Source organism: Clupea harengus, chromosome 24 (assembly GCF_900700415.2).
Source record: "Clupea harengus chromosome 24, Ch_v2.0.2, whole genome shotgun sequence".
NCBI lineage: Eukaryota > Metazoa > Chordata > Actinopteri > Clupeiformes > Clupeidae > Clupea > Clupea harengus.
The window spans coordinates 2,694-27,875 of record NC_045175.1 but is presented as its reverse complement, the minus strand read 5'-3'; the positions used below and the strand labels follow the sequence as shown (position 1 = coordinate 27,875).

Genomic DNA, 25,182 nt, shown 5'->3' with positions numbered 1-25,182 from the left:
AGCCTGTCTAGACTAATGTGCAGGCCAGGAACAGGCTCCTGGCAAAAGTGAGGTGTGTAATAGAAGTGGGGCCTTTGGGATGATGAGGACCAGGTTGAGATTGATCTTCTTGAAGGCCCCTGAGTGAAAGGAAATAAAATAGATGTAAGTTTGACAAGGCGACTGTGACCACTACGGAGAGAATTATGTTAATCAGACTGACATCTTACTGCATTTAAACTTATCAGAGGGCCATTTTACACCACTCTAGGTTACTAAGAAGCTGTTACTCACATCGGGAGGAGCCAAACACCAACTTTCAATTCCTTTCATTTGTTATCTTCCGTATTATTCTGTATTATATAGAGTCTGTTGCTTCACATATCCTTGACTATGCAAATGCTCAAACCATTAGAAACCACACCAAATATGATGCCATGTGCAGTTATTGTTCTGCTGGGACTATTGTATGCATTGCTGTTTAGTTTGAGCATTTCTGTCATACCAGAGGGTTTTAAAAGACCTTTCTAGAGCCTCATAGACTTCTCAATCTCAAAGAGGTTCAAATGGTTCACATAACCACGTCTGCTTTGGTGCCTGCCGCAAAGCAACAACATCGGCAACCATGCAACAACAGATCCAGTAGGACGTAACAGAGCCTTGAGGACAACGGAAAATCCCAAAGTGGGACCTGGTCATCTGATCACTGTCACCCACTGGCTGAGAAAAGGCCTCCTTTGATTGGGCAACAGAAGACTGACTTCATGGAGTTTCACTGTTTCTCATCCATTTGTCCAAAAGGTCAAATCTATAAGGCAGAATTCACTCTGAGAATGTCATTTACGTACATTTGGTCTAATAGGCATCCAACCTGTGTTAATCATTTGCTATTATTTACTGTTGTACTTAATCATTTGGTTGTATATTACATTCAGTTTGACTGTCAGTTACATTGTAGCTTACCGTTTATTGTATTAATAAACTGTTCATTCATGAACCATTCATATTATAACTCCTTGTGTGCCATGCCTTTACATTAATCAAGATCTCACAATTGGCGTATATACTGTTTGGTAATATTGTAGGTATTTTAATATTTAATGGAGCCAGATGAATTGTATTTTCCACAATATTTATCACTCTACGGAGTCCCATAAGGTTCAGAGTTCAGAAACATATAAACCTTCCAGCCTGGTGTTTTCCATCGTTGGTAACATTTTCGCTGTCCTTACAAAGGCTATAGTGTTATTATACAATACACCATTACATATTAGGCCAGGTCTATTATGCAATACACTATTGTATGCTACTGCACATGCATGTATCACCTAACACGTTTGTATAATTATCAACAATTAGACCTAGGCTGTAAATAATTAGGCCTACATAAAGGCTATGAATGAAAATCACGCCGATCAGAATATGTATACATTACTTTGTTTGATAATACTTTGTTGTGACAGTGCTTTGGCATCCACACAAAGCAATAATGAAGTTGCCTAAAACATGCTACCTAAACGTCAGCATACTTCTTCATGTTCGAATACAGCAATTTTTGCAGATATTTAGATACTCTGTTCAAAATGGTTAACTTTCAGTTCAAAACTGAACATTTAGATGATTGTAGATGGAAATATGCTGCATTTTGACAGACAAATGACAGACTTGAAATAAAACAGATTATTCTAGATGTTTTACATCTAATTTACATCTAAAACGTATTCAATGTTCTGCTTTGTTTTGTTTGTTTGCAGCCTTGTTACCAACTATAATATACAACTATACAAAAGTGGTGCAGTACAGCATTCGCATTGGAATATGCATGTATGAAGGTAAAATATAGATGTAGTTGTCGCTGAAGACATTTTCTGTATAGCATAAGACTTAAGGTCATGTTCTAATCGATCATTTGTTCCTGAACACAGGTTCAAAGTGTTGTCCCGACTCGTTCATTTCCATAAGGATTTAGAAGGTTCCCGAATACGGTCATATAGAAAGTAAAAGTGAAACTGAATTGAAGCGAGTGCTTATATAAGAGTGAAAGCTACTCAGAGAGAAATACAGACTGCACAAAGACTTCTTGGACAATCTCTGGTGAGTTGCGCTGAAACATTTTCATCGCATGATAACAATTATTACATTGTTGAGCGGTATATAACTGACGTGACACTAATTTGACCGGCTCAACAGGATTCCACTGTCCACGGTGATCATGGGGAACACCCAGTATACGAGAAACAAAGTGGACGAAATTAGTAATGTTACTCTTGAAAACGAACGTTTCGTGGGGGACATAATGCATACACCATTACTTTGTCATACAACACTATAATTTAAAACAAGTATAGCAAAAATCTGTAGTAAAGTGTCGCGGAGAAAACCAGCCACTCTCTCGCAATTCCACCAACAGTCAAGAGGCTAAATGTGTAGGCTACATCTGAAGTTTATTGCAGTCATTAAGCCACAATAGGAGATGGTCCATGGATGATCTCACTGTATGAATGAATGGTCAGTCTTTTTAAAGGAATTTAGTGCTTAGTAGTGCGTGCGTGTTTGGCACCACTCCCATTTCCTGGGATCCTTGTGGCAAAGTCAATTAATCTTGTTTACAGCCGGGCTGTCGGCCTCTCAGCAGTCAGCCTGTTTGGTATTATTTGTCAGCCATTTTGAGTGAGGCTTTTCATACTTGTGTGTTAATCAATGTTCACCAACAGTAAAAAATATACCAGATGAGGCATTTTAATTTCTTTCTTTATTTTATCAAAATCCACCTATGGTGTGCTGAACGCCGACCTCAACATGGTCGAAGAGGAAGAGTAATTATTATTATAACTATTACAAATGCTTAAACGTTATTTTCATATTATACGACCATAAATAGGAAAATACAGTACTTTTCAGTAATTTTTGAGTTTTCAAAAATACTGTGGCCCGAAGTGTTGCGCATAGACAGTGAACCTTTTATAATTTCAGTGATAGAATGTACAAGTACAAGTACAATACAGTAACGAAGCATGACACATTTAATAGAGGAGGACCAAAATATAACTTTCTTTTTCAGGGACACAATGTTTAGCAATACAATGCTAAACGTATACTACTGGGATACATCTCTTTACATAAAGCATTTAACTGGAGAACTACAGGGTGGCTTACAGGATAGAAATAGACGTTGGTAGTAGGGGTGCCGCCACACCCTATATTCAGCCTCCATTTACTGCACCTAATTGAAATGGGAAACATTGGTGCTAAAAGATGGGGTAGGTAATTTCTTTCAGAAGCATTTTTTGTTTCATTTCTGAAATCCTATTCACTACTAAGCTAATGTAATTTAAGCCAACCCTGGCAAAAACCCCTCGAAATATATGATCTGTAATATCAGTCCTTTATCAGTACTTCACATTATTTACCGCTAGCGATTACACCCGACACAAGTGTAACTTGGATCCAATAATGTTGAACATTAGCGTTAAATGTGACACAACATAAAAAGTTACTCATGGACAAAATAAAGGTCCTGGTATTAGCCACCCATCTTCCTAACCTGCCACCCATCTTCTCCCGAAAGACCCGTCTTCTGTAGTCAGGCAGTGTGGTTCGTGTGTTTTGGAGGACTGGCTTTAGAGGAAGGTCTGAAGGGGCTAGGATTTATTTCAGTTGTATTCTTTCAGAATCATGCTTACTCTTGCTGGTTTCTCCAAGATCACCTACCCTGCCTTTAAAATTGGTTAGACTTTTTATTTCTGACTTTCATATTTCCTTACAACGTAAAACGCTGTGGCCATTCAATCTCTAGACTGAAGGTCATGTTTAAACTGCAGACGTATTCACAGTGCATGGGTTTTGTTTTCATTCACATCAAGTGAGACTAGAGGACCAGTTCCTGTTTCACCATGGCCTGGTGTCACTCTTGCCCTGAAACCAGTCATGTCACGTCTCCCCCTTTGCCCCGGCTTAAACTTGCATGGGGGACCCCTCATTACTAATATTATGTTGTTGTTGTTGTTGTTGTTGTGGTTCTCTTGTTTGCACAAACATCACTACTTTGCACTACCTTGCATAAGCATGTTTCTCTCTCTCTCCCCCAGGTTGTACAGGCCTATTCTTGGCTATTTGGCGGATAGATTTGTCTTCTTATCTGTTTTCTTAGACTCAGTCATGGGAACGGCACCATTAGGTATGTCCAGCTATCTGTTTATAGTTACTCCAAACAACAGAACTTTAAACAACATGGATTTCAAATTCTCTTAGTTGATCAAGTAAGACAACATGCTTTATTTATTGATTGCATGTTAGTGGTTATATATGTTGATTGATCTCTCTCTCTATTTTACAGCACCACAACTAAAAGGTAATTCAACATTTAACCAAAACACAGACATTACAGGCATCAGTGTGAAAAGAGGACAGGACATAACTTTCAGGTGCGACGCAAACTGTGAAGTATACGGCACATGGAAGAAGGATGGTCTGACATTGCACAATGATGGCAGGATCATTATCACAGAACCAACTCAGTATCGATGCTTCAACCTGACGATCCGTGATGCCACGGACGAGGATGAGGGTGAATACACCCTAAAGTTGTCTAAATGGCGTGGTGATGCGTCAGGTTCTGCGAAAGTCAAAGTACTGGGTATGTTTTTGAATTCTACATTGCTTGAATTTGAATGTGTGTGCTCATTGTAAGCAGTCACGTTGTCACGGTGGCTCAGTTGCTTGCACTGCTTGCACTGCAGCCTCACAGCAAGAAGGTCATGGGTTCGATTCCCGCATGGGGCGCTGTTGGCTCTGGGGGGCAGGTCCTCCCCAGACCTTCAGTGCTCAGGTGGGCTATCTCCCGGGCCTTTCTGTGTGGAGTTTGTATGTTCTCCCCGTGTTCACAAGGGGTTTCCTCCGCTAATAACCCCAACAGAAAAACATGCAAAAAGAACAGAACAATCCTGTCTGTCCCTGACCGAGACGGACGGTTCACTTGGTCCCCGGGCGCTGAGAAGCTGCCCACTGCTCCTGGAGGATTCTGGAGGAGGGACGATCCGGGATGGGTTAAAGGCAGAGCAAAAAATTCATGGCGACCTCAGGCCTGCGTGTGCGCGTGTGTGTGTGTAGTGTGTCCTGGTCGCCTCCATATATATATAACACGTGTGTGTTGCTGTAAGTTGTGCGTGCAATAAAAAACTGACTGCAGTCAGCCTTGGTTGTCATTGTTGCATTCTGGAACTAGCTGTATTATGTATTACCAGATGAAACACTAAATTCAATTTGAAATGGCATGATCTTGATCAAAGCAGTATTGTATGAAATACTTAACTAAATACTTAAGTGTCCTCATTGACCACACAGTGCAACTGTTGATCATGTTATGTGTGTGTATTGCAGATTACGCTGTGGCCTGGAGAAAAATTGACCACCAGTAAGTCAACATTCAGAACCCCTCATTATGCATGGTGCACTGAACATTATTTTAGACAACTAATATATTATGTCTTATTTGAAAATCTGTGTCCATGCAAACATAAACCAACTAAAACTCTGTGTTGTATAATCGCTTTGGACATTGAACTATTGAAAGCTCCGAGCAGTTTTTTATGAATTATTTGGAAGGTTTTGATTATGTTCTTAAAGGCAGAAGTGTATGTGCGTGTGCGTGTGCGTGTGTGTGTCTGTGTCGTTCTCACAGAAGAAATGACACAGTTAAAACGGCCCTGAGGGAGTTTACACCCAGCAACCCAGAGGCACAACGCCTTCGCTTCCTGCTACATGGGCCAGTTGGAGCAGGGAAATCCAGCATGGCCAACTCTGTCAACACTGTCTTCCAGGGCCGCACGACTGTGAACGCACATGCAGCCCCATCCACTGGCAAAAGTGAAACCACAACGGTGTGTCAGTGTGTGTGTGTGTGTGTGTGTGTGTGTGTGTGTGTGTGTGTGTGTGTGTGTGTGTTTTGGGTTACACACAGCAGCAGCATCTCCCCTTCAGTGTTTACAGGTGTGAGATTCCCTCAGAAGTAGCCTTGGTATCCTCACATGTAGTAGTAGTAGTAGTAGTAGTAGTAGTAGTAGTAGTAGTAGTAGTAGTAGTAGAGTTGTATGAATTTGGCGGCAAGGTCATGTTTTCAAACTGGTGAAGCAACATACAGTATCTTTCCCTATGATGTTCAAAACACAGCAATGATTGTTTACATGGTGACCATGACAACCATACACACAAGCCTCCTCTTTCATCTTTGCTTGTAGTTTCCATGTAGTCATTGGGAATCTCATTTCTGAATGGAGCATTGGGACACTGCAAGGAGAACTTATTACACACACTTTTTTCTATTTGGTATGCTTTAATGCATCATTTTACCCCTACATTGCATCAAGGTGACACAAAATCTGCTTCACAGGACTGAATAGCTAGCAATAAAATAACAGTGAATTGTTCAGCGTCAATACATGGGAATTGTTTCTTTAATTTCTATTTTTGATGAAGTGCAAATCGTTCACAGCTCTCTTTTTTACACGGTGACCATGACCCCCCCCTACATTTTTACACTGAATTGCCTCTTTAATGTATCTGCCTACATCATCTGTTTGATGATCAGTCAAACATCTTGTCAAACTGAGATTTAGGAAGTTAGAAAGCAATATATAATCACATATATTGCTTTAATAAGGTTCAGATTTACTAACTGACCACTTTACCTTTCAGTACAACATGTACGAGATTAAGGACCAGCACGGAAGAAAGCTGTCTTTCGTCTTCAATGACATCATGGGACTGGAGGGTACAGAAACAGGCGGGGTGCTGACTGCTGACATCATCAGTGCCTTAAAAGGACATGTCAAAGATGGCTATAAGGTAAGGTAAAACACAAACATACATGCTTACATGCCGTCATGCAAACATATATGCATACATACCTACATGCTTGCATGCATGCACACAACCATACATAAGACTATCATGATAACACATACAATTTTAGCATGTGTACAATAACTGCCTTTTACTGAACGGTACAATGCACTGTAATCAGAACACCTTTTCTCTGAAAAACGCTAATACCCCACATTCGTATGCACATAAAAACATCAAATATTGAAATCCAACACCTCACTCATCATAATCACTTAGAACATTTGAGAAATAAAGCATGTGTGCTTGCTTTAGTAAGTAAATATAGACAAGGTATGTTATATGTTAACGTGAAAGGTGTCACTTCTGCCGATTTGTTTGCTATAACGCAAAACGAAAAGTGTTACAACGGTACCTGATCTCCCCTACAATTGAATGATATTTTTTTTTATCTGGATTAGTTCAACCCCTCGTCTCCTTTGTCTGGCGGGTTGTACTACAACAACAACCCCACTCTGGATGAGAAAGTCCACTGCCTGGTGAGTGTGATGCCTGCACACAAAATCCTTCTGCTGGAGGAAACCCATGGCCTCATCATGAAGATGAGGGAAGTCAGAGACGTTGCCAAGAACCTTGGTGAGAATCACGAAAATGCTAACAAAACCTTCCGTAGCTTCTAAATGAACTTAACCCACTACTAAAATGTACAAAGAATACAGATGTTTCCACTGATTGCCAGGATAGGGATTCACATGGTTAGCCAATGCTTTTAGTGTAGGATATAGTGTTTTTCAATTTATATTGTTTACAATTTATGTATACTGTAAAACTAAAAGTGGAAGACTTAATGTTAAAAATCCTTTCCATTATACCCATTACTTTACCATGTTTATCTGTTCTTCCCTTCCAAATTCAACACTTTCACACAGCTTTGAGTCCATTGGATCCAAACAACACATAACACATACATGTTTAGCGGGGCTGCTCAGTTTGCACTTGAGTATACACACATATGAGTTTTGGTCGAAAAAGTTATTTAACCATTCATCATTTTAGTAAACATGGAAAACATGCCTCACAACCATATTAGTACAGGGAACCACACAACCTTGTATAGGGATAGTAAATGTTCTAGTTTCACAAGACCGGCCACTAACCCGGACTACACAAAGATAATTAGACTCCAAATATCAGTCACACTTTGTGGGTTTATATACTGTATATGTGTATATATGCGTCTTCTCTGTCTGTCTCTTTTTTTACAGAAATCCCCCATGTACTCTTGATGACCCATGTGGACAGCTGTCCTCTGGTGAAGGAGGACCTGGACAAAATCTACTTCAGCAAGAAAATTAAGATAGCAGTGAGTTTTTGTGTGTGTGTGTGTGTGTATGTGTGTGTGTGTGTGTTTGCTTGTGTGTGTGTATGTTTGCTTGTGTGTGTGTGTGTCTCTGTGTGTGTGTGTTTGCTTGTGTGTGTGTGTGTGTATGTTTACCCCTGTAACCTAACCTGAGGTGCTGAATCTGACCTCAGACAAATTCAATTGTAGTCGTAGTAAGGGGTCATTCATCATCCATACCTTATACAGTCAATGCTGAAAACAAGCACTCTAAGTAGCATACAGCGCATGATACTCTGACTAGCTGGCCTGAGCAATCTCTGTTGTCAGAGTACTGTGAACTCTGAACACAGTAATGCCACCTTAACCTAATGAGTATGTGGTGTACAAATATGGCAGGAGGAAAATGAAAGCAAACCTTGGTTGGCGAGATTGTTTTGGCTCACTGTGGAGAAAAGTATATGTTTGAAATAAGTAGGAGCATGTCAGGGGTATCCATTTCCAGATAATGTAGAACAGTAATTCAGTGTCTTTTGTTGGTATATAATTGTACCAATCAATGTTCAATAAAGACAGAAGAGGTAAAATGACTTTTAGGTGTGATGAACGCTGTGTGTGTGTGTGTGTGTGTGTGTGTTTTAGATGGAGAACTGTAGTGTCAAGCTTGGTGTTCCCATGAACCGAATCTTCCCGGTGAAGAACTACCATGAAGAGAACTGCGTGGATGAGAAAGTAGACTGTGTGATCCTGGATGCCCTGGACAACATTGTCAACTTTGCCAATGATTATGTGATCAGACAGATTGAATAGATATAGTAGATGGGCGACTTATTTCATGCCTTCTTATTATTCTTGTATCACACTCCTATGGAAACCAAGTATAATTATAATACAAAACATATGCCAAGTTACCCAGGTGTAAAATGTAATTAGCCAAACTAAACCATTTCCCTCAAATGTATTTAGCATACCGTAAATCCTCAAATAAAGACCGGGATTCAATTAGAGGCCGGGCTTCAGATAGTATCCGGGGGCGTGGTCGATACGGACAAATAAAGGCCGGGCCCTGTATACAAGCCGGGGGTAAAAAAAAGGTACTGGTAGCCTATTTTACTGTAGCCTACCAGCATCAGTCCATCAGCACAAAGCAGACATTACAATTTAATTGAATGCATTTCATAAATACATGTTCTCCTCATGTTTAATGTTGTTGGCTAATTTCATGGCTGTTTGCAATAAAAAAAAAAAATGTTTCAGCCTACAAGGCGAATTTGTTATTATACAGTTACTTGCCTAAACGATAGAAGACATTCCACCAAAATACCTCTTTTTAATGATTTTGTTGCCGTTTCGTGATTTCCGCTAAGAATTTTTTTTCTTCAGGCTAATAGAACTTTAACGTTCCAGGTGTTGCATAGCAACCCATTACTTGCTGACTTCAAGTTACAATGACTTTCCGCTACGTAAATGACGGACTTCTTGCGGAATGATATGAAAGATGTGAATTAGAAGCACAAAACCCGTTGCCTATGACAGCGGTCCTTAACTTTTCGAGGTGGTGAATATCAAGAAATTACAGACCTGCTGACGTTGAGGTGCCCCATTCAAATCAACGGAACTTTTTTGAACATTCTGAAGAGCCGTAAGAAATAAAGGCCTGCCCCTAATACAAGCCTGCCCCAAATACAGGCCGGTGCGCTGTGCAGCCTAAGTGAATAAAAGCCCCGGCCACTATTTGAGGATTTACGGTATTAACAAATGTCTGAAAATAAATTTTATATTGTGTTACAGGCCATCTGTGACCACAAAGACTGCTTCTTAAACATCTGCCTTGTCTGTCAATGCTGTTCAGGTCCCCAGGTTGAGCACAGAATATGTTCAGTAACGGCAGACCACCTGGCTGGTACATCACTGGTGATGAAGGATATTCCCACCTTACTCCCCCCACCTGTTTAATGACACCATATAGAGAGCCTGTCTAGACTAATGTGCAGGCCAGGAACAGGCTCCTGGCAAAAGTGAGGTGTGTAATCAGTGCCGCTGCTAGCCATTTTGGTGCCCTAAGCATAACTCCTTTATGATGCCCCCCCCCCGAGGAAAAAACGTTTGTTTCTGCCAGTTTAACATTTTATTCAAACGAAAAAGGAAAATCTACTTTGTAAACACAGTACACAAAACAGCCAAAACATACATACACACAAGTATTGGGATGTGCAAAATCTTCTTAGAAATGAAATAGTCATCCATAAATACAAACTTAAAAGCAGAAGTATACAAGTAAGCAATCTTCTCCAATAAAGCAAAGACATAGAAGCGTCATTCCATGTCAAGTGGGCTCCCACTCGACCGTCTCAGATTTGGCTGAAGAAAATTCAAGGTTCTTCATACACTTCTTAATAGGTATAGTCCCAAATATTAGCTCTCTACTCCCAATAGTTGTCACAAAGGATGTTTTAGGGGTGAGGGGGTGCTCTACGCTCTGTTGCAGCATCTTTGAAGGCCTGTGGAAAGCTCAATGTTAAAGCTCAAGACTTAACATTATACACAGATTTTATACACAAACGCAGTTTAAGCTCTGTGTTATAAACTTACCTTTTGTTACCATTTGAATATGCGTCCATAGGCCATTGAGAGGCGTGTACAAAAATCCGCATATTTTCAAAAAAAATATTTTGAGAAAACGAGGCAGAACACCATCACAAATTTCTGATATGTTAAGAACAAATATCCAATCTTTCCAAAAGAAAATTGCTTCATGTTGGTAAATGCTGTCTTTTTTTTTGGCTATAGCATGCCAAAAATTGCACAAAATGTGTTTTCATCCATTTTCAAGCTTTAATATCTTCCAGACCATTCCTCACATAGGGACAGTTTTTTTATAGCTTTAACATTGAGCTTCCCACAGGCCTTCACAGATGCTGCAACAAAGTGTAGAGTAAAATTTGGAAAGTTTGAAGGAGCTAGCTTAAATACTTTTCTAGTAATAGCAATTTGAAAATGGCCCTTCAGAAAATGCTGCTAAAAAAGCGTCTTAAGTATAGGCACCCCCTCCCCCCTAAAACATCTTTTTGTGACAAAACTATTGGGAGTAGAGAGCTAATATTTGGGACTATACATATTAGGAAGTGTATGAACGACCTTGAATTTTTTCAGCCAAATCTGAGGCGGTCGAGTGGGGAAATGTCCTTAAATTGGTACGTTTGGCGTGGAATGACTCATATTTGAGTGTGCCAACATTAGCAATAACGTCAGCTAGTTCGAGGTGTATGCATAGGCTAACCATTAAATTAGCAGCACATTTCCCGTATTTAACAATGATTAAACATGGACTTACCTGAAAGTGATGCACGGGCATCATCTCGCAGTTTCAGACTCCTGTTGTCTTTTTGAAAAGTTCACCTAGCCTACTGTCAAAGTTCGTCATGCCACTGAGATAGGAAAGAGCACCAGCGGCGAGCTTGGGAAGTTGAGGATGTATATGGGGTTTTTTTTTGGGGGGGGGGGGGGCACCATCGTAACTTTTTTTGAGCAATTAAATATATCTCTTGTTCTGCCTGTTTTGTGATATACATGCCTAAAAGGTGCCTAATATTTCTATACTGAAATAATATCGGATTATAATTATTATAACTATGATGATTTTTCAGTTGCCTATTTTTTGGTGCCCCCTCAGGACTTGGTGCCCTGCGCACAGCGCGTAGTGCGCGTTATGGGAGCGGCGGCACTGTGTGTAATAGAAGTGGGGCCTTTGGGATGATGATGACCAGGTTGAGATTGATCTTCTTGAAGGCCCCTGAGTGAAAGGAAATAAAATAGATGTAAGTTTGATAAGGCGACTGTGACCACTACGGAGAGAATTATGTTAATCAGACTGACATCTTACTGCATTTAAACTTATCAGAGGGCCATTTGACACCACTCTAGGTTACTAAGAAGCTGTCACTCTAGGTTACTAAGGAGCTGTTACTCACTCCGGGAGGAACCAAACACCAACTTTCAATTCCTTTCATTTGTTATCTTCCGTATTATTCCGTAATATATAGAGGCTGTTGCTTCACATATCCTTGTTTATGCAAATGCTCAAACCATTAGAAACCACACCAAATATGATGCCATGTGCACTTATTGTTCTGCTGTGAATATTGTATGCATTGCTGTGTTGTTTGAGCATTTCGGTCATACCAGAGTGTTTTAAAAGACCTTTCCAGAGCCTCATAGACTTCTTTATCTCCATTTGTCCAAAAGGTCAAATCTATAAGGCAGAATTCACTCTGAGAATGTCATTTACGTACATTTGGTCTAATCTGCATCCAACCTTTGTATTCATTTGCTATTATTTACAGTTTTACTTATTCATTTGGTTGTTTATTACGTTCAGTTTGACTGACACTTGTAACATTTAAGCTTACCATTTATTGTATTAATAAACTGTTTATTCATTAACCATTCATATAACTCCTCGTGTGCCATGCCTTTACATTAATCAAGATCACACAATTGGCGTATAAACTGTTTGGTAATATTGTAGGTATTTTAATAATTAATGGAGTCAGATTAATTGTATTTTCCATAATATTTATCACTCTAAGGCTCTCTACTGTCCCATAAGGTTCAGACACGTATACACCTTCCAGCCTGGTGTTTTCCATCGTTGGTAACATTTTCGCTGTCCTTACAAAGACTATAATCTTTTTATACAATACACCATTACATATTAGGCTAGGTCTATTATACAATACACTATTGTAGGGTACTTCACATACATGTATCACCTAACACGTTTGTATAGTTATCAACATATAGGCCTGGGCTATATATAATTAGGCCGACATAAAGGCTATCTGAATGAAAATCACGACTGTGACGGCCACTGGGCCTTTTCTGTTATCTTTCTGATTGTCTGCTCCCCAGCGCTCAGATTCAGGTGTGTTTGTGGGCAGGGCCGCCCCAGATCAGCTGAGGGGCTACACCGGCGCGCAGGTGCAGCCGTGGCCTTTATAGGAGCTGCTTCCGTGACCTGTGTCTGCCTCTTGAACTACACGATTGACTGTTCCGCTGGCCTCTGCCTCCCTTATTGTTTCGGCAACCCTAGGCCTTAACAACGACGATAAGAATCTGTGTAAGGGCCGAAAAGGCCTATACTAAGGATCACCACTAGGGAATAGTGAAGTAGCCGACTACGCCAGCCCAGAAGGGCAGTAATGATAATGAATTAGGTTAACACAGGTTCGTTAAAGCTTGTTGCTGGTTAAAACACACACAATAGGCAAGAGTACAATGCATTGCAATTTAATGTCACAATAGTAAAAACAGATACAAAAATACCAACAAGGGACAGTGGGCAGTCCACTAATCCCCAATAAATAGGTAAAGGCAATAAATAGTATAAATAACAACAGGTGTTCTAAATAGCAGCTAAAACACAATGTCTGGCAACCATTGGTAAACTGCCAATGTGACTAACGAGGATCGGTCACAAATCTGGCAACCACACAAGCTACTCACGGCAACCGGCAGCGTCAATGACGCCCAAATAACAATAGCTAGGCCGGTTCCGATTCCCTGTTACAAATACAAGTACTTACGGAGGTCGAAGCCTGAAACAGGCGAGGAAGCACAGGAACCTTGCGTGCCTGATGGAGAAACTCTCCAGGCGGAAAACAAGCCTGTAGCAGAGCTGGCTTGGGAGGCGCAATCGCCACGGAGGAAAACTCCTTTATACCAACATCTAAAGATGTAGCCACTCAAATGCAACCAAGCCGCTCGTGGATTCCGGTGCTCCCTTCACAAAACCCCTCCATGGATAAGTTCCCGTCTGCATTAAATACTGCATTCAATTACGTCCGAGGTTCACGGATTGGTGGAGCTAAAACGGAGGGATAGGACAGCAATCAGTGGACAGCAGACCAAGAGAGAAAGAAAACAAGGCAATGGGGCAGTCCTACTACACGTCACATCAAACACTTGTGAACTACGGTAACACTACAGCTCATTGGTTACATTTGTACACACAATCACAGCACTCTTATATTATGCCACTACAACTGTTTACATCCACAACACTCGTGATTACTGCACACTCTTAAGTTTACAAAGGCTACCCATTACATCTGTATACGTGACATTGTTTGATAATAGTTTGTTTTGACCGTGCTTTGGCATTCACATGAATCAATAATGATGTTGCCTAAAACATGCTACCTGTCTGTAAATGTCAGCCTACTTATTCATGTTCGATTACAGCAATTTTTGCAGACTAAATTGTGTCTGGTTTTGAATTGAAAGTTAACTGTTTTGTCTAAATGCTGGAGTTTTGCTGGTGGTGAACATTGACTGAGACTGGTGTGGCGGGTGGGAGGGGCCTCATAAAATCTGCTGTCAGTGCTCATATGATTAAACTACAGTTTAGTAGTTTTGCATTGCCCTGTCAGAGTAGGCCAAACAGAGAAAGTTATATATATTCATATATAGAAATAATATGCAGTTAGCAGTAGGCTACACATGACATGCCTGTTTTTGCACAAAAGTATTTCAGAAGAAGCAGATATCACTGCATCACTGACTTTACATTCTGAATGCCATAATGATGACAACAGTCAAAGCCGTTTCAAACCTCCTCCTTCTAATAATCAACACAAGCATTATACCACATGTTCACCAGAATGTTGTAAACAAACAGCAGACTTTTAACAGGCAGAGATACATTTTAGTATTCTCATAAAACTACACGATACTGACCTTCTGTAGGAACTGCAACTCCAGTAGAGGTCTGAGAGCAAACATGAAGACAACAGAAAAAAATGCTATGTATGAAAGAGAAAAAAAACTATTTTTCTTTAAGAGGAATGTGAACATAGAGAATTGATATTTTACTTCAAAATGTGAGCGACATGAAACATGACACCTGTACCTTGCTCTGCAACAGTCTGACAATCTACATGACATGCTATTATTTGTCCGTCCAAATAGCAGAGAGGGCATAGAGTTTAAAGTAGAAAGGTCTCTACAACAATAACATGGGTTTCTATCCGTGCAGAAACAATCATGCTAACATAGGGATTCATGGTGAAATTAGCATCAGAATAATAAAAGAACACTCAAAAAAAGGCATCACTGTCATAGTTATGACTATTCATGAACGGATAGTCACTTACCTTCTAACGGAGTGGCAACTTCGAAGAAAATACTGAAAAGGACATGTGACTGTTCTTGTGAAGTGAAGACGGGCTTTGCGTCACATTCTCCAATTCATCATCAGTGTATTTCTATCAGGGGAGAGACTTGTGTGATTGACGTCAAGGAGGATGAACTCTTCCCCCACATGAGGCGAGATGTTGTGAGACTGACAAGTGGTGCAGGGGACACAACCACAGCAACATAAATGGATTAGTAATTCACATTAACCCATAACCATGACCTTAACCTACTTACATGAACTTTGGTCTCCTGGAGCAGTTTACCTACCTAACCTCTTTCCCCCTTTATTGGTGGATGTCAAACACTCACTCTAATATAAGTAACAAGTAAAGGCAACTTCACACTTGAGATTTAATCATGTGCAATTTGTGTCCACTAGGACTGGGCAATGATTACAATTTTTAATCGCAATTAATCGCATGATTTCCCTGATTAATCACGATTAATCGCATTTGTTTACGCAAAATCCAATAATTAATTCAAAATTAGTGTATAGCACACTTTTATTTTAAATGTTCTGCCATATGAACAAAAGTGCCATAACATTTGTTGTGCAAACACTTTTAACATCAGCATTTTAATACAGTAGCAGTTAAATAAAATATTCATTTTAAATTTCAACTTAAACAATGTTATCAAAGCAAATACAAAATTAAAGCTCATTGCCACTGCCAGGGTATTAATGTTATCCTGTTCGTTATGAAAAGGAAAAAAAACTGGCAAAAAAATCCTGAGCCACAATCATATCATTAGAACAGGCAATTTCTGAGGTAACAGCAGAAACATTTTACTTTCATCAGGGAGCAGCATAACCAGTCTATGTTCAGTACCAAATGTCCCTGAGTGAGAAAATAAAAGCCTGTGAGCAACAGACTTTTACAATAATAAAATGAATAATAAAACCTGTGTTAACGCGCAATAAAATTATTGTCGGTGTTAATTAATTGATGCATTAACACAATAATAACGCGTTAACGTGCCCAGCCCTAGTGTCCACAAAGCTACATTTAAGTGAAATAAAATCAAACCAAGCACATTGGGGGGGGGGGGGAACACTAATGTAGTGACCTGATAAAGCATGGTTTGTATTGCAAATGGTAAATGGATTGCATATGTTTTTTGAAGACATTTTTACTTTACATTCTATGAATTTACTGTTATTTTTAACTAATGTCTTAATTGCTGGTGTTTCACACACTGTGTGTTTTTAAGTCCTGGTCACATATTCAGATATTTGCACATGTCTGATTTCAACCACACTGTGATGTTCCTGTTTCTATTTAACCAAGAGGTGTTTTGTGTGTTTATCTTTTTCTTCTTATCTCTCAAACTAGTCTGTCATACTTCAGACCATTAGACAAGTAGCTACAACCTCTCAGATGATACAGTTTATATATGTGGAACCCCTGCCCTGGCTTTTGGCCCTGTTTTAAATATAAAATCATGTTTATGCATGAAACCACATTTCTAAGAAAGATGCTAGGCTTCTGTGGCAGTAGACATTCTTCTTTATGCCGATATTAATATATCGAATGATAGGTCTGTGTGTTGTTTAGCTACACAATGAATGTTAGCCACCAGCTTTCCTACTTTCCCCCATGCAGGCTCCATAGAAGATTCATTTCCACATGGATGTGGAATGTCATATCTTCCATCACCAGTAGATGGCAGCACCAATGGGGAAATGTATTGCTCGAAGAAACAACAGCATTCCAATAATGTAGCATCCTGATGGTGTTGGGATTGTAAAAGTAAATGACAAGCATGTGTGCCTAACATTTGATTGAGTGTCAGTGGCAATCAACTAGCATAAGGACACGCCAAGGCAGAACATGTGAATAAAATAAACACACAGACCTGATATATTTTTTAAAAACAAGACAGGGAACCCCGAATAACTGCCACTGTTAGACATTTGCATATAATAGTTGTCAGTTGTTTGTCAAACTATAAAATGGTATGATGGCTTTTCTGCTCTTTTGTCCCATCTCTCTCTTTTTTTCTCTGTCCCATCTCGCTCTCTCTCCATCTTTCTCTCCCTCTTTTCTGTCCCATCTCTCTCTCCATCTCTCTCTCTTTTTTCTGTCCCATCTCTCTCTCTATCTCTTTCTTTTCCCTCTGTCCCATCTCTGTCTCGAGAAGAGAGGAGAAGATGGCTGCTTTGGAGGCCCGTCTACAGGAGTCCTCCAGCCTCAACCAGCAGCTGAAGCAGGAGCTCCACTGAGGCAGTAGGCCTCACACCTGGAGACATACACACACACACACACACACACACACACACACACACACACACACACACACACACACACACACACACACACACACACACACACACACACACACACACACACATACACACACACACACACACACACACACATACACAAACACACACACACACACACACACATTGGCACACTCATCATTAGGAACACTTGTATTTATGAGGATTTATTTTTCTGTCCTTGTAAAACAGGTTGTCAAAACATGTAACTTTTGACCCCAATTTTATCTGTACGATTTACATAATACAGTGTGATAGCATATACAGATACAACAATGTACACTGTTATTATCTCAACCAATTGCCAGAATTGTTCTAAATTGGTTTCAATGTTCGATTCAACTATGATTTTTCAAGAGGAGAGGAACATGAGTGAGACACACACACACACAAACACACACACACACACGTACATATACATATGCTGCTGCAGCTGTACTGCTGTTGAGTAATACGTTTAATTATATAATTTCTGAACCAGACCTACCAGAAGCTTCTGGGGGAGGGGGAGGAGCTGCAGGCGTAGCACAAGAGCCTGAAGAGCCTGCTGAACGCCTCCCAGCTGGAGCACACGCGCCTGGAGACCGACCTCTCCACGCTCAAGGAGCAGCACCAGCAACTGGACATCACCTCCACCAAACTCAACAACCAGTGTGAGGTACATGGACACCAGGGGGCGCCACACTACACCATGACAATTGCAGAAGTTTTAGAATCCTATAGGCCCTTAGCAGACACTACTGCTGTGCAAAGCGCTCTCTCTACATTGCATAGGACATCAAAAGATTGAGCTAAGTATTGCTTAGGAGTTATTGAAAACTTTTATAGGAATGTAGTGCTGTGCAGGCACTATTGTTGTGGAAACTTTCTACATTACATAGGACATCCTAAGATGTAAATGAGTATAGGTCAATGCAAGTGATTTTGAATAGACTCATGACAGCCAAAGCACCATGCTGTGGATGGATGGATGGATGTGACTCACTGCTGTGATTGGCACTTTTTAATGTGAATGGCCCCAGTTTAAATGGATTATTCAGATACAGCTTTAAAGGCAGCCATTTCAGGTCAAAGGGGAAACATTAATTATTTGCTGTATCTATTGAATTGTCATCATATTTATATTGGGTCTATCACACTGACAGTTGTAATTTAATTCATTTTGAATTGAATTGAAGTAGAGGCATACAAGTCTTCCCTAAAGGTCATGCCCATAACTGCTTCCATCTGCATTGATCAATGCACTGATGTCCATTTGGGCTCTATGCAATGTGGCTTTGGCTGCCATTTTGGCTCAAACATCTGACACTCTGCCCAACGAGCTGCTGACCCAGTTGAAGAAGAACCTGGAGGAGGAGAACCGGCACCTTGTGGACCAGATCTAGACACTGATGCTACAAAACCGGACTCTACTGGAGCAGACCGTGGAGAGCAAGGACCTGTTCCACGTGGAGCAGAGACAGTATATGTAAGGAAAGGCCTTATTGGTGTAAACGTGTAATCCCCCAGCAGTCTCCCTCAGCCTTTAATAGCCATCACTTTTAACCATATCACCAAAGAGCCAGTCTCAGTCTCAGAGGTAGAACTCGCACACAACCATAGTGATGGCCCTCATCACTCTTTGTAAACTGATGTTAGACTTAGAATAGCAGTTGTGGTTAAACTACACTGCATTTTCACCTGGTTGTTGGTTGGTTACACACCAAGCTGACGATGTTATGCTTAGCAAAGGTGCATGTAATTAGCAAACAAACAGGCTCTTGTTTCTGATTAAGACAGTTGTTTTGTTCCCATCCAAAGCTGAGGGACAATAAAGGTGTTATAGACAATAATGTCTTAGTCTCACGTAATGGTGCATTTTTTTCTTTTTCAGACAAACAGCATGAACTTAGGAGGCAGAATGAGAAACTGGAGGAAAAGATCATGGACCTGTACAAGTTCTATGACCCCCTCACCCTCGAGAAGAAGGCCGTGACCGCATTCGCTCGCTGACACCCACACGCTAAAAGTCGTGCAAGGGCGTCCCGTATCTTTATAATTCTATATAAACCTTTATCAAGAAGATAAGAGAGGGAACAGAGAGAATAAAAGTGCTTGTTGGTGACTGACTGTTCATCTGTGTGGTGGTTTTGTTACATGTCAAACTATTTCACCCATTGTGTGTGATGTGTGTCATGTTTCATATGTGTGTGTAAGCGTGTGTGTGTTTACATGTGCATTACTGAATGTATTTGTGTTTGACAAACCCCTTTGTCTCACACACCCTTCTCTCCTCTCCTTTCCTCTCCTCCTTCTTTCTTTTCTCCATCCGCCCTCCTTTGCTGCAATGCTGGTAAAGTTACCGTCCTGCAAATGTTTCCCCTCATGTGGAACAGACAGAAGGAGAAAGACAAAGCCAAGTCCTTCTTCCGTCGTTCCCTGTGTAAGACCAAGAAACACTCCGCTCCACTCAGACCGTCTCGCCTTGCCCCTCTTAGCTCTTTGTCTTCTTAAAGGCTAATGCTAATTATGCTAATGCTAAAGCTGGCTGCTGGGTTTCTGCTTCTGAGCAATGGAGCTGTATTGACGTCTCCATGAGGCTAAATTAATCTAACACAAAAAACAGAGCGCAGAGGCCCCCAAGGTCCCCAGTCTCCCCAAGGCCTCCTTGGAGCCACCACTCTTCGGCTACCCCTTCACTCTGGACTCGGCCTTCACCAACACCATCTCCAGCGAGTTCAGCCTGGTCAGCAGTGGAAGCAAGAGCCAGACCTTCCTCTGCCTCAACCCGGCTCTGGTCCACAACATCAGCAGCCCCGCGCTCACCGGCCCTCTGCCCTTTGAGGAGGCACCAGAGCTGGGCGACCTCCACAGGGAGCAGGACGGAGAACCGGGACCAGGGCCACTGTTAGGATTCATCTTTATGCTACAGCACTAATGAATGTTGAAGAAATATCTAGTTTAAGTTTAACCCCCCCCTTAAAGGCCCCATACATATAAAGACCACTCACCCCTCAACAAAGAACATTTAAAACATTATGCACACAACAGTTTTATTAAGATACAGAAAATATATATTTTTTAAATATCAACATGAGGTACGCAATCAAATACACAAAACGAAAAACAGATTTCTGAAGGATAAAACGTCATTATGGACATAGATCACAATTATCCAAAACATTGAATTGTGACATACCTGACATACATAAAAAAATCAAATACGAATCCAGAGACCATGACGCCACAGCTCCTGACAAATAACGCAGATATGCCACATTTTAAACTAATTTCCAGACACAGTGACATCACAGCTGATAAATAATGCAGGTAAACCATATTTAAAACTAAGCCAGATGGGTGAACTAAAGGCGTGTACGTTAAAAGAAAAATACACAGACATGTAACTTCCACAATGCATACATTACCCAAAGCAAAAGAAAGATTAGATTAGAGGTTGACTGGTGCTAAATGATGAGAGTCATAGAAACCTACACCAATGGAGAAACCTTAAAAGTCTCTAGCATGGGAAACAAGGGAAGAGTCAACACTGATAATAAGATCCCTTTACAACGTAAGACTGTGACAGGAGTAAGTATGAGATGGAGAGTCCAGAAGTCATGGTTGGTGTTGGCATCTCATCCCGAGATCCTTCAGCTCCATCTCTGACTGGGGCGTCTCTCTTCTCTGAAGAGTCTCATACACTGGGGCCTAAATATGTTACCACACAGAAGACATTGTCAATGTCATGACTGAACACTTTGATAGATGGTGGTTAAGGTTTTATATAGGGCAGTGCTATCACTGATTTAACTAACATACAGTCTAGGATGACTTACCTGCAGAGTGTCATTCTCAGAGGATGTGCTCCTGGGGTTGAAAGCTGTGTTTGTCTCATCGTGGGCATCAGAATGGACAGCCTATGAAAATATTGGTAGAAAGAGATTATTCTAAAATTTCACAAAGCCCAATTCACTGTCACCAAGCACTGTTTCTTTTAAGTATTTTAAAAGTTTCTTATTACCCTTTGGTTTATTCTGCTGTTTCTCACAGCTCCTTCACGTTTACTGAATAAAGAAACAGAATAAGCCTCATAAAATCTGCTGTTAGTGCTCATTTAATTAGTTTAAGGATGAACATTCAGAATTTCCTTGTCAGATTAGTCTAAAGAGAGAAAGTTATATATATTCATTTATAGAAATAATATATAGTTAGCAATATACATGGCATGCCTGTTTTTGCACAAAATTATTTCAGAGGACGCAAACTTAACTGAATTACCTCATATACACAATTCCAAGTAACAGCAGGACAGCAAGAATGATGACTATGGTGATAACAGCCGGCAGAATGATGCCAGCCACTTCTAAGGGAAAATGAAAGACTTGATAATGAAACAGTAAATACATGCAACATTATCAACAGTGCTGTAAGTGATACTTTGCCAGCAAAGCTAACTGGCTTTACATTCTGAATGCCATAATGTGGCAAGATGATGACAACAGTCAAAGCTGTTTAAAATCTCCTTCAAATCATCATCAGAATCAGAATTATTTTATTGGCCAAATATATTTTCACATACAGGAAATTGCATTATATTACATGTTCACCAGAATTCTGTAAACAAACAGCAGAATTTGAACAGGCAGAGATACATTTTAGTATTCTAATAAAACTACACGACACTGACCTTCTGTAGGAACTGCAACTCCAGTAGAGGTCTGAGAGCCAACTTCATTCTCTGCCTCACAGTAGTAAAGTCCACTGGAATCAGAGGTCACATTGAAGCTGATGCTGTCACCTGTGCCCCTAATAAGAGATTCAGCTCCAGTCCTCATATACCAGGTGTAGTTGTGCACTGGTGGGTTGGCATCACTGCTGCAGGTCAGAGTCACAGAACTGCCCTCCACTATTTCCCCTGGACTGATAGACACTGAGACAGCCTTTGGCTTGTCTGTTAAAATGTGTGCAAGTTTAATCTTCATAAAGAACAAAAGCAAGCATATGACAAATGAAGACATTTCATTGCTGTATCTGATTTCGGTAGCAGTTAGAACTTACAGACCTACAAATAGACAACAAGACACAATTTATTTTAAATGCAATATGTTTTGAACCACATATGTTTCTGTACACATTTACAGTCAGTTGTAGTAACTTACATCGGACCTTGAGAAACACATCAGTGGAGAAGAGACTCTCGTGTCTTCTAACAGCACAGGAGTATCTTCCCACATCCTCACTGCTGACTGGGTTCAGATGCAGCCTGTTGTCTCTGGTTGTGTGTTTGAAGGTCACAGGCTGTCTGTTCTTGTACCAGATGAAGGTGGGGTTGTTACTCAGAATACAGGTTGTATTACAGGTGAGCGTCACTTTATCTCCCTCTTTCACTGCTTCAGGAATTATCAACACCTGCAGAACTGGAGGAAATATTATATGTAGGGGGACACAGTGCTACGTGTACACACATTTCATTATCCAAATAGTTAAAGGGCCTACCTGTAACAGAGATGTTGACTCCAGGTAATCTAGAGTAACTCTCCCCCTGTTCTGTTGTAAACCTGAAGGCATATTCTCCAGAGTGACTCTCTCTCATGTCTTTCAGTCTCAGGGTACAACTATTCTCTTTATTCCCAACATACTCTGTGTGCTTTTGATAGTCTTTATCCAAACTTAGATCTATTGGGAGATGGCTTGATTTCTGCTTGTAAAACCAGAAGGTTGTGATGATGCGGTGATCTTTGGGATATTTGTAAGTACAAGAAATATCCACCGATGAACCATTTAATACACAGATGCTGTTAGATGAGTAGGTCACACCCCAACACGGTTCAGATGGAGCACCTAAGACCAGGTGTAAAATATGAGTATTAAACACCATATCTATCAGTCTACACATGCACATTATGATTAGCATTATGAAAGGCCTCTATATGGTTATCTGTATATAAAAAACAAGTTGTCTGGGTAACAGACTGTTTCATATGCTTAATCTGAATAAAAGTGATCCTTTGTAATTGACATGAAATAGTCATGTAATGTTCTTGAGTTGCATCCCTACTCACACACTGAAGGGGAACGGTGAGCCTCATAACCTCTCACTGCACAAGAGAAACTGTTCACTTCAAAGGGTCTGCTTGAGTCTAGTGGTATAGAGGCTGTGGTTTTGTCTTGTAGAGGCTGTCCATTCTTGTACCAGACATACTGAGTGTTAGAGCTCAAGCTGCAGGAGGTGCTGCACGTCAGTTCAGTCTGATTCTGTTTCCCTACAACAGCACCCTCCTTCACCTGCAGGTCTGAGAAGAGAGGTTAGACATCATTGTGGCTTCAACCTTGAAAATGATTTCCATTATGATCAGAAAAAAGGAAACAAATTGTAAGTTGTATATGTTCATCATTACGTGTAACGGAAACTGTAACCCCAGTGTTGTCTGTTATCCAACTCAAGTGAAGAGCCGTGTAAAACCGAAAGTGATAAACACCAGAGTGATCATCTGAAAGTTTGTCTATTTTCAGACTGCAGTCACGATTATCAGAGTCACTTTGTTCTCTGACTCTTCCTCTTTTCTCTTCATACCACTCTCCTCTCTGATATATATGACCCCAAGAATAGTGATATGTGCAGGGTAGGACCACTGATGCCCCTTCAAGGCCACAGACTCATGTGGAGGAGTAGGTCACACTCACTCCACACTGAACACCTGAAACACAGCCACAATGATGAGTTGATTTGGATAAAAGATTTAAATGCAGAATGCTTTGAGAAGAGTATTTTCCTGGCACTGATCAGGTATTGTAATTATATATTCTGATGCACGTGTGTGGGGAGTTTGGGAGTCTCAAATACATATGTTAAAATACCACTGTTAGTATACCTTATGACAAGATTTCAAATAATAGTATTACATACAAACATTCATACATTCATAGTGTATAGGCCATATCATCCTAGCATATCTTGGAAGTATTACATTATGTGACGTTACCTGGCAGCCTCAGGAGAAATATTGCAGTCAACATGAGCATGCTTTTAAAAGACATTTCTCACTTTCCCTGCAATAATAAAACATCACACACTCACACTGTTCAATTTTTGTTCAAAAAAATGTATTGGCTTTTGATTAACGAGAATAAATTAAGAACAGAGAGGATAAAGAGTTTACATTGCTCATAGGATATCCTTACTCTGTCTGAACTAGTCTCAGTAGCGTTCAATGTAACTTTCACACTCACATCAGAAAAGGTGGAAGCAACTACTACACACTGGACTTTAGTTAAAATAGAGAAAAGTCTAGCATGAATGTTTACAGGAGAGTAAAGGACACATTTACTATCATGCCATGAATACAACAGAACAAAATGTTATGTATAAAAGAAAACAACTCTTTGTTTCTTTAAGAGGAAAATGAATGTTAACAAATTGATATTTTACTTTAAAATGTGAGTGACATGAAATGTTGCACATGTACCCTGCTCTTTAACAGTCGGACAATCTACATGACATGCACACAGAGTTTAGGGTAGAAAGGACTCTACAATCATTACATGGGTTTCTATCCATCCA

At 40.3% G+C, this 25,182-nt stretch overlaps 1 protein-coding gene and 1 long non-coding RNA gene across 2 annotated transcripts; one reads left to right on the top strand and one right to left on the bottom strand.

Annotated features, from left to right (window-relative positions):
* Positions 1-1,942: 1,942 nt before the first annotated feature.
* LOC116219362 (interferon-induced protein 44-like) lies at positions 1,943-9,233 on the top strand. The gene is made up of 9 exons (XM_042703572.1): positions 1,943-2,073; positions 4,068-4,156; positions 4,316-4,615; positions 5,359-5,392; positions 5,660-5,858; positions 6,673-6,822; positions 7,281-7,455; positions 8,085-8,182; positions 8,801-9,233. Exons 2-9 carry the CDS (start codon positions 4,138-4,140, stop codon positions 8,966-8,968), a joined length of 1,143 nt encoding a protein of 380 aa, XP_042559506.1. The 5' UTR covers positions 1,943-2,073; positions 4,068-4,137; the 3' UTR covers positions 8,969-9,233.
* Positions 9,234-21,456: 12,223 nt separating this feature from the next.
* LOC122128784 lies at positions 21,457-21,982 on the bottom strand. Its single transcript, XR_006151608.1, has 3 exons — positions 21,900-21,982; positions 21,643-21,685; positions 21,457-21,538 (listed from the first exon to the last, which is right to left on the bottom strand). It is a non-coding gene; the product is annotated as an uncharacterized LOC122128784 (long non-coding RNA).
* Positions 21,983-25,182: the final 3,200 nt, after the last annotated feature.